At 41.0% G+C, this 10,656-nt stretch overlaps 1 protein-coding gene across 1 annotated transcript in view; it reads left to right on the forward strand.

Moving 5' to 3' along the window:
• Positions 1-10,656, forward strand: part of TMEM131 (transmembrane protein 131) — a gene marked incomplete at its 5' end in the record, with an annotated part of 147,794 nt that overhangs the window by 97,163 nt on the left and 39,975 nt on the right. The window contains 6 exons of the mRNA XM_008586239.1: positions 2,256-2,407; positions 2,789-2,931; positions 3,370-3,556; positions 4,767-4,952; positions 5,947-6,105; positions 6,409-7,007. Coding sequence (XP_008584461.1) covers positions 2,256-2,407; positions 2,789-2,931; positions 3,370-3,556; positions 4,767-4,952; positions 5,947-6,105; positions 6,409-7,007 — 1,426 coding nt within the window. The remainder of the gene's footprint in view (positions 1-2,255; positions 2,408-2,788; positions 2,932-3,369; positions 3,557-4,766; positions 4,953-5,946; positions 6,106-6,408; positions 7,008-10,656) is intronic.

Here is a 10,656-nt window from a genome sequence, read left to right on the forward strand (position 1 = left end):
CTAGCACAGTGTGCCTGATTGTGGGAAGGGGGTCCAGTCTCTGGCTTCATGCCTCGCGTCCCTGGGCAGGGACCTGAGGTCCTGGTGGTAAGGCTGGATGTGGGAGTAGGGTCCGGTCCCCGGCTCTAAGCCTCGTTTTCCTGGGTGGACCCCAGGGCACTGGCAGTGTGAGTGGTTGTGGGCGTGGGGACGGGCCTCAAGGTGCTGGTGGTGTGTCTGGGCCAGAACTAAGTTTTTGTCCTTTGCTTACTTCTAAAACGGGGGAACTTCCTGTGGGAACCAGTACTTGAGCTGTGTGGTTGAGTTAAATTGCTGTTTTGCTGCTGTTTCCCTAGGGAAGGCTTTTTGTGCAGCTCAGGGTTAATGGTTGACCTTATAGGTACTTCAGGCTCTCCAGACACAGGGTATACCTGGGTTATGTAGAAACTCTGATCTGAGCCTGAATTTTTTCACCAAACTGCACCCCATGCAATTCTACATTCCCTACCAGTCTTCTCTCAGTGGTCCTGTGCTGATTGGGGGGCAGATCGACTGTCCTTGCTGTGTCCCAATGTTCTCCCAGTGGGCCCATCTCCCCCACAGCCTGTGCTCTGAACACTTCCCACTCACTGGCCTCTGAATGGCTCCCCTTTTTCAGCTGTTCTGGCTCCTCGCTTCTGCGTGGGTCCACGGGAACCCTAGTAGAGGTCTCGCTGTCTTGGGGGCCACCGAGGCCCTCTTTTCACCTGCCACCTCCAAGTAACTCCATCTGAAGGGCACAGCTGCAGCTTCTGCCGGCTCCTGCTCCATGCGCTCAGCAGTTCCAGCCTTAAAGCGGCCACAGCCTGAAACACTCAGAGCAGTTTATTCTCTGTCTCATCGTGGTTTCTCCGGCCTTTGTGAACTCCATAGGTCTCTCCTCCTCCTCCCCTGAGCTCCAGTGGCCACAGCTTGGCTGACGTTACATTTTTAAAGTTGTAAATTTGTTGATTTATGGGAGAGAGTGACACTGGGGACCGTCTATTCTGTCATCTTGACTGGAACTCTAAATAAATTGAAAGAAATAAAAAAATAGGTGGTGTTTGGGAATATATGAGGGGGTCTTCAAAAGGTTCATGGAAAGATTCATATTATCTTTTATTTCCATTTTTCCGTGAACTTTTTGAAGTACCCTCATATGTATAGTATAATATTGTATTCATCGATTACTCAGAATAGTTTATTTACAAGGGAACTTATTCACCAACCATTTTGGAGCAGTTGGAATATTCTTTTGTCCTAGGAGACTTTGACAGGAGTGTTAGATGTAGGAAAAAATATATATTAACCTCAGAAGGAAGAGTTAAGAAATAGTATGCTTTATAAAGTCTGTTGACTGTAAGTTATATTTGTAGTATCATGCTAATACAAGTAGGTAGATCTGTACATAGTAGGCCTTACCATGCCTAGGGGAGTAGAAAATGATACAAAATTCACTCTCCTTCTATATTTGAGAAGATCCAGGAAGAGCCATGGTCCTTTGTAGCCAAGTTTGCCAATCCTTTCTTCAAAAAAGCTTAAACTTAATGTTGCTTAAAAATCAGAACAGCATATCCTTATGTGTGAACTTTGATTTTTTTAATAAAAATTAAAATGACTTTTAAACTTATTTGTAACTGGCCATCAAAAGTTATGTTTTGAATATTAAACTAAGCTATGCTTTAAACTTCATATCATCAAGTGTTCATGAAACACTAATTATGTACATATCTTTCAAACTAAAATTCAAGGAGACATTAATATGAATTGGAAATGTTTTTACAAATAAAAGTGTGCTGTAAACTGAGGACCCTTCAGAGGAGAGGACTGGGACAAGCAGTGACTGGGGTCGGCATCAGGAGGACCTGGGGGTTCTGGGTCTTGGATCCAGGAGTGTTTGCTTTGTGCTAAAGCATTAAGCTATGTATCTTAGGTTTGTGTCTTTTTCTGTATGTGTGTTATATTTCAAAATAAAACAAGATCTACATGCAAAAAAAAGCAAGTGCCTTGCATAAACACGAAGACTTCGTGGACCTGAGGAACAAAGTACCTTTTAGATTTAATGCAGAATGTGAAGTCTCATCACTGGTTGCCCAGCCATGCTTGCCAGCTAACCAGTGTCTAATTATGAAGGATAAAACTGTTTATGTGTTCAGTCAATTCAAGAAAGTATACTGGGCTCTAGATGAGGTAAAGGGGGAAAGATTTTTTTAGATAATATATTAATGAGTCCCTGTTTGTTTACTTAATGATTCAAGGCTCATCCCCTGCAGAGTTCAACAGGATTTACAGAGGGCCTCTCTCGACATTTAATTTTAAACCTTATTTTAAAACCTGGAGAAAAGAAATCTGTCAAAGTAAAGTTTACTCCAATTCACAACAGAACTGTTTCTTCACTAATCATAATCAGGTAGGTTCTGCAATATAGGGATGGATTGATTTTTAGTATTTATATAGAAGTCCTTACTTGATTTGTTTCAAGATGAGTTCACATGTCTAATTTATGAAGTAGGGCTTTCACTTTATCCAGTACATGTATATACCCCACACCTAATGAAACCTATATTTGTTATTAAGTTTATAGCTCTAAAACATGAATAGTATCTTACTGTACCATGTGCGACTCTTGCTCTTCTCTGTGTATTTTTAAATTCTTAAAGTGTGAATTTTCACCCTTAAATTCAGTGTATTCACTCCTTTGTGGTAGTTTATGAAATAGCAGTAGAAATTATAGATCAGAAGATTATGCAAATTTATTGGAGAAAAATCTGTAAATTTTGTTCACGTATAGAAATAACCTGACCGTGATGGATGCTGTGATGGTCCAAGGACAAGGGACAACTGAGAACTTGAGGGTGGCAGGCAAGCTTCCGGGTCCAGGAAGTTCCTTACGCTTTAAAATCACAGAAGCCTTGTTAAAAGATTGTACAGATAGTGAGTATTCCTAACAGTTCCAAGGGCACAAATCTCAGCATTTACATTCAACAGTAAATTATTCCAAAAACAAGAACAGTATTTCTATATGTGCACGTATGTATATTAGTGATGAATGATTAAGATTTTAAGGCAATACCAGGTCTTGCTTTCGGGTTGTTTGATGTGGATTAAAAGGTTAAAAGATTAAAGTATCAATATTCATTGCATGCCTTAGCTTAGAAAAGTAAAACTTTTCATAGAGTAAAAATAATAAAACTTCTGCCATCTGAAATGACTTGTCAAAGTGGAGTACTTCCTGGTGAAATCTGGGGAGCAGCTGCTCTCTTTGGCATGGGCGTGGCTCATAATCTCTGGCATCAAATAGTTTGTGAATAATGTATTTATCATTTCTACATGTGACAGGAGTTATCACTCCTGATTTTTTTTTTCCTTCAGGTTTGAAACTAAGGGAACCAAATTTCACGCTGAAAAGAACATTTAAAGTAGAGAATACAGGACAGCTTCAAATCCACATAGAAACAATTGAAATCAGTGGATACTCATGTGAGGGATATGGCTTTAAAGTTGTTAATTGTCAAGAGTTTGCACTAAGTGCCAACGCCTCTAGAGACATAATCATATTGTAAGTATTTTCCTGTAAGGTATAGTGAATCACTAGCTTCTCACAAACTTTTCATGCTAAAGTTGTTCAAACTCTGTACAAAGATATGTTCTTATATTTACCAAAAGAAAGGTCTTTGGGGCCGGCCCCGTGGCGCACTCGGGAGAGTGCGGTGCTTGGGTGTGCAGCAGCGCTCCCGCTGCGGGTTCAGATCCTATATAGGGATGACCGGTGCACTCACTGGCTGAGTGCGGTGCAGGCTGCAATCCCCTTACCGGTCACAAAAAAAGACATTTAATCTTTGGCTAAGATATTGCTTCATATCTTTGTTTTAGAAGTTGTAAAACTTCCTCTATCTCCAAAGTGGATCAGATAATCTTAGAAACCAATTTGAAAATTATTTTCAGGGTTGCATTAAAGCATAAGAAGTTGGTATAAATTCACAGTGTCTCAGCAACAGAACAGAGACTTGTATCATACATGTGTAGTTTTTCCATTTGTACAGTATAAGAATATGTAGTATTTTGGTCAGAAGACCATTTTTATGCGTATATCATTAATAGTTGCAGCATATTTTAAGTCAATTGATAACTTATGTTGCATAGTTTATGTAATAAAATATAATATCTATCCCCTTAATTGAATAATAATTTCGTGATCCCCAATGGATATTTACTTAAGAAGTAGCTACGTCACTACATGCAAGGCATAATGCTTGATATGTGAAGATCAGTGAGGAATAAGGCACCTTTCCTCAAGGTGCATACAGTTAGCAAAACGTAAAAATAAAATAATTGTGATAATAAGCAATACCATAGGAGAGGATGAAACAATCACTAGGACTAGGGTGGTTTAAAAAAAAAAAAAAAGGCATTATTGGGAATGTAGCCTGGGAGAAGCGTGTGGGTTATTTAGATGAAGAAGAAAGGAGGGGGAATGGAAAGAAACTCAGAGACCACTTTCTGAAGTAATAGTTATGGAAAGCTGATTGCTTTTATGTAATTCTTTTATGTATTATTTTTAATGTAATTTCCCCAGTTGTCCACAGAATATAGTTCCTGTTTTTAGCCTCATGGGACAATACTTTCTTCATTTTAAAATGAAGAAGTTGTATGAAAGTGACAAATTCAAATTCTATGTTATATTTCGTGGATGTGTGGGACTGGTATTACATTTAAACTGCTGTTATGTATTTTTAAAATTTAGCCTGACTGCCATCATTCTTTTGTAGGTTTACTCCTGATTTCACAGCTTCTAGAATTATTCGTGAACTGAAGTTTGTAACGACCAGTGGCTCTGAATTTGTATTTATATTGAATGCGTCCCTTCCATACCATATGTTAGCAACCTGTGCAGAAGCCCTGCCCAGACCCAACTGGGAACTGGCCCTGTACATCATCATCTCAGGAATAATGAGGTGCTTGTGTCTTCTTTCGAGGCTGATTCTCATTTGTTATTTGACACTGGTAATGAGTGCCCACTATATGCCAGTCACTGTTCTAAGTGCCGGAACAAACGGAACTGTCTGCCTTCATCAAACTTGCACACTGCTGGGAACAGAACTGAACCCTTCTTGGGTGGCGTATGATAAACAATATCTTTCTTACCTTTGAAATTTGTTATTCAAATTAAATACATGTTAATTTCTTAAAGAAAAAAACACATAATTTACCAGGTAAATTTACTTGATTTGGACATCTAGAATTTACTCAACATAATAGTATACTCTTCTTGAATAGTACGTAAGCAGCATGAAACTGACTAGAAATATATATATATATTTTTTCCTTTTTGTCTTTTTTTTTCGTGTCCGGCAACGGATCGCAACCCTCAGTGTCGTGCCCGTACCAGACCAGGACCGGCAACGGGATCGCAACCCTCGGTGTTGCTCCCACACCTCGCTCAGCCAGTGAGTGGGAACCGGTCTGTATGTGGGATCCGAACCCTCGGCGGGAGCGCCACCACGCTCCCAAGCGGCGCACTGTAGCAGTGTGCCACCGGGCCGGCCCTAGAAATATTTTTTTAAGCCCTCGGCATCCTTATCTTTTTTCAATACATTTCTTTACATGTTTTGAAAATCAGCTTTACTCACCTCTGAATTAATTTACATTGTTACCTCATACATCCTTTAAGGGAAAGAGTTGGCCCAGACAGTTGAAACTAAAATTCTTCTTGGTTAAAAAAAAAATTGTACTCCAAGTGTCTCTTCTGATACAAAGAATTATAAAGCCTCCATGTAAGATGGCATTTTATAAAAATTGGTGAGCAGACTTTTATTCATAACACTGTTTTGTCCATTAAAAAATTGTCACAGACATCATAGTATACTTTACCCAGAAACTCTGCCTTTAATATCAAATTTTGTTGCTCTTCTACCAATTCCTGATTCTCCAACTTTTGTACCCCTGCAGTGCACTGTTTCTTTTGGTAATTGGAACAGCCTATTTGGAAGCTCAAGGAATTTGGGAGCCATTTCGAAGGCGACTGTCCTTTGAGGCCTCAAACCCACCCTTTGATGTGGGAAGGCCATTCGATCTCAGGAGAATCGTTGGTATTTCATCTGAAGGAAAGTATGTTCATGTGCTAGCAATAAATTCTCTAGTATACATAGAGTTGGCTGATGTAAATACAAGAAAAAATAAGTTTCTTTTCATCTTTGCACGGGGTAAAAACATCTTAGTTCTAGTTACTTAATAATACCACGTCATAATTAATAGAACAAAGCCTAGAGAGTTGTGGAAATTATCCCTCTTTCTTGCTGTTTTTCCTAGAGTAGTTCATATTTGGGATGTCTGTCCTGATAAAATGAAAATGTTTTAATATTAGCTTTTGTAGGCTGCTCTTTACTGATCTGCAATTGGTCCTTTTTTCAGCTTGAACACACTCAGCTGTGATCCCAGTCACAGTAGAGGGTTCTGTGGAGCAGGCGGCTCGTCATCCCGACCCAGCGTAGGGAGTCATAGGCAGTGTGGCCCGTTGGTTCACCCACACAGCAGTCACAGCAATAGAAACTCAGCTGACATGGAAAATGTCAGAGCCAAAAACAGTTCAAGTACCTCTAGCAGGACTTCTGCACAAGCAGCTTCCTCACAGTCTGCTAGCAAAACAAGCCCCCTTGTCTTAGATTCAAATGCAGTGACCCAGGGTCATGCAGTGGGCAGAAAGTCCAAAGGGGCAAAACAGAACCAGCACAGCAGCCAGCACCACATCCACAGCCCGCTGGAGCAGCCTTCTCAGCCTCCACCACCACCATCAGTGCCTCAGCACCAGGAGCCACAGCCCGAAAGGCTGTCTCCCGCCCCCCTTGTGCACCCTTCCCACCCAGAACGTGCCAGCAGCACAAGGCACAGCTCAGAGGACTCAGACATCACCAGTCTCATAGAAGCCATGGACAAAGACTTCGACCACCATGACTCCCCACCCCTAGAAGTGTTTACAGAGCAGCCTCCATCGCCACTGTCAAAAAGCAAAGGTAATCGTCTTTTCCCACTATCAGAAAAGAGGACTAGTGAGGGAAAAGCCAGTGTGTGTTTGAGGAGCTGTGTTGTGGTTGTGGTTGTGGTGAACAGCTAACTCAGTAAGCGTTCTTCTGGTGCAAATTTATCTCCAGTGTTGGACTTCAACTTTTTCATCAAAATGCAAATAGGGGTGTCCATTTGTCATAAAAGATATATTTGCATTTCTTAGATTACTTACCAAAATTAGAACTTTATTGAACATCTGTTTTCCTTTTCTTCTGCCTGTGATTATTTTGTTATTGTGAGAAGTTGAGCTTTTTTTAATTGTTAAAATAATTTTGAACAGAGTAGTAAAATGTAGCTCATCTGCCTTTTAACTCAAAAATAGGATTTCTGCACAACCTTTATCCTAGAGCAAGGGTTGGCAAACTACAGCCAGAAGGCCAAATTGCCACCTGTTTTTACAAATAAAGTTTCGTTGGAACATAGCATACCTGTTTGTTTACATATAGTCTATGGCTGCTTTCATGCTGTGACCACAGAGTAAAGTAGCTGCAGTGGAGAAAATATGGCCCACAAAGCTGAAAATATTTACTCTTTAGCCCTTCACAAAAAAACTGCCAACCCCTGCTTTAGAGTTCTCCATATTGTATAGTTATCTATTTCCGGGTAAGAGATTACCCCAAAATCTAGTGGCTTAAAGCACTGACATTTAATCTCAGTGCCTGAGGGTCAGGAATATGGGTGCAGCTTAGCTGGGTCCTCTGGCCATCACAAGACTGCAAGCAAGGTGTCAGCCAGGGCCGAAGTCATCTTAAGGTTCAACTGCAGGTGGATAATGGCAGGATTTAGTTCTTCACGGGCTGTTGGACTGGGGGTCACAGTTCCTTGCTTGCAGTTGCCAGAGGCCTGTCATGGTTCCTCTGCATGGGGCAGCTCACAGCATAGCAGTTTGCTTTACCAGAATGAGCAAGTGAGAGAGGAAGAGCAGAGGCCAACTAACAGGATGGAAGTCACAGTTTTCCATGACCTAGTCGTGGAAGTGACATCCTGTCAGTTCTGTAGTATTCTGCTCATTAGTGTATGGACCAGCTCACACATCAGGAGAGAGCATTTCTTGAGGGTGTAAATACCAGGAGATGGGGATCATTGGGAGCTGTCCTAAACATCTGCATACCAGACATAAATAGTAGGCTAATTCCTAACTTCCAAAATCAAAATGAAAAAAGTCAGTAAATGGCCTCTGGTTGTATTTCAGTTTTATCCATTTACGGCCTGAACTTTTTTGTCTTCCTTCTTCTCCTGCGGCAGCTGTGCTAATGTACATTATCCCAAGCCTATGAAGTACCTCCCTCACTGACTCGCCAAGGAGTCTTTGCCTTCAGTTTTCACAGGGAACAGGGAGTTTGGCAGCCCTAAGAGGCCAGAAGAAAGAAACCTGCCACCCCAGAGCCTTGTTGTTTTCCTTTAGAGAATTCTTAGTCCCTGTGATATGAAGACTAGCTATATTGAATCCTCTTTGAATTACATGTATTTGGATTTGTAAAACAGTAAAATGTCTTCAATGTTATTTATTAACTTCTACAGAAATCCTTTGTTGGTTAACCCATTACTACTAGAATGTACATATTTTAGAGTGATTTTTATAGTAATATTAAGTGAATGCCTAAACATTTTTTTATTAGATCAAGTTACATAATGTGTTTTCTCCATGTTGAGGGCATGAGTAAAATAAACATATATTATCCTTTCTTACTGCAAAGAAAGAGTTCAGCAGTCAAATTGAATAACTCCTCGTCAGTGTTTAAAGCGGTTCTCTAACATCAATACGACAGGTCCACTTTTGTTTTCAGGGTCATTCATTTATAATGTAAATTTTAAAATAAGAAAAGTTTTTTTAATCCACACAGTAGTCCTAGAGTCAACCTACTAAAATATATTTAATGATGGAGCGTGGGTGCCACATTGTTAGTGATTCTTGAGCCCCAAGGAGACAGTGATTACAGGCTTCACACGAGTAGCCACCCTGCTTGTTATCCTTCCCACCGCTGCTGTGTAGAAAGCAGGAAGGAGCCAGATCTAGATTTCTTTCTTCAATAAGTATTTTTATTGACGTATGACATAAATGTACAAAACCGGTCTTTAGAGTGAACTTTAAAAGATGGGCATTGATCTTAGGGTTCCAAAATAGTAGTATGTCATGAAACTGTAGGCTTTCACCTGGGCAGAGCCCTTATTATCTCTCCAAAGCTTACCTCACACCCCTGCAAATAGTCATTGTGTTTACATTAAATATGAACATTCTCCTTTTAGAAGCAACCTGTTCTTCCCCCCTCCCCATACCTCAAAAGCAAAAATTCTTCCTTGTAATGAGCTTATGTAATTTCTAGTTATTGGAGGCTGTTCAGAATGACCTGTCTTCAAATGAATGTGATGATCTCCCTGGATCTTGCCTTCTCTGGTTGCAGGCCATCTGGCCATTCTCTAGTCCTCCCCCAGTCGTTGTTCCTGGTAGAAGATAATGCCCAGAAATGCCCTCTGTTCATGGTTGGTCTGAGCAGGGACTAATGTAGCTTGATAATCATAAGATTCTGTACTTCTGTGGTTTCTCCCACTTGTAACACTTAAACGCGGTGGACTGGACAGAGGGTTAGAATCCTCAAGAGCTCTGAATGTGATACAGTTCATTCTTGGCATCTGCATTAACTGGAGAAGTGGTATGTGCAGCCATTCTCATTTCAGGCTTTGGCAGTCTGACGGCTTTGGGGTAGGGAGAGACAGTGTGGTGCTGCGTCATAAGGTCATGCTCTTCCAACAGGCAGGCACATATCAAATCCTGGCTCTGCCATTTACTAACTGTGATTTTGGAGAGAATTACTCCTCTGCACCTGCATTTGTTATCTTTAAAGTGCAGAAAATAGTACCTACGTCATGGGTGTAGCTGCCACTAGGATTATTGTAGGGCAGGAAATGGTACATACCATCGTTAGCCTACCGAGTTGAAGGTGGCTGTGGAATATCCCAACAGAATTGCCTGCTTCGAGCTTGGTCTTGAAGGTGAGAAATGGGACAAACAGAGGGCTAAGGACAGAATCCAGAGGGCAGAGCCAGCAAGAAGGCAGCCAACAGACAGCATGACCAAGAGCAGGTGGAAGGTGTGGTTAGCATGTGCCACCAAGGCCAGAGGAAGCCGAGGCAACACAACAGTGCTCCATGGAGCTGGGCAGCTAGAACATTATTTGTGTCCTTAACAGTTTCTGTGAAGTGATAGGACTAGAGACCAGGTTACCGTGGCCTAGAAAGTGACTTTCACATCAGACTTTTTTTTTTTTTTTCTATTCCAAATGGTTTTTATTTATTTATTTTTTTATTATTTTTATTTTGTTAATATACAATCTAGTTAGTTATTGTGTCCCATCACCGAAACCTCCCTCCCTCTTCCCTCTCCCCCCTCCCACCCAGGTGTGCCCCCTCCATTTTCTTGTTGTAAGAACTTCAAAACAAAAAAAGTTGTGGTGGTTATATCTTCCTCTCCCACCCCCCCGGGTTTTTTTGTTGTTGTTGTTGTTGTTGATGTTGTTGTTGTAGTTTGTTTGTTTTTTTGTGTGTGTGAGAGTGTGTGTGTGTGTGTGTGTGTGTGTGTGTGTGTGTGTGTGTGTGTGT

Source organism: Galeopterus variegatus, unplaced genomic scaffold (assembly GCF_000696425.1).
Source record: "Galeopterus variegatus unplaced genomic scaffold, G_variegatus-3.0.2 Scaffold3896, whole genome shotgun sequence".
Classification (NCBI taxonomy): domain Eukaryota; kingdom Metazoa; phylum Chordata; class Mammalia; order Dermoptera; family Cynocephalidae; genus Galeopterus; species Galeopterus variegatus.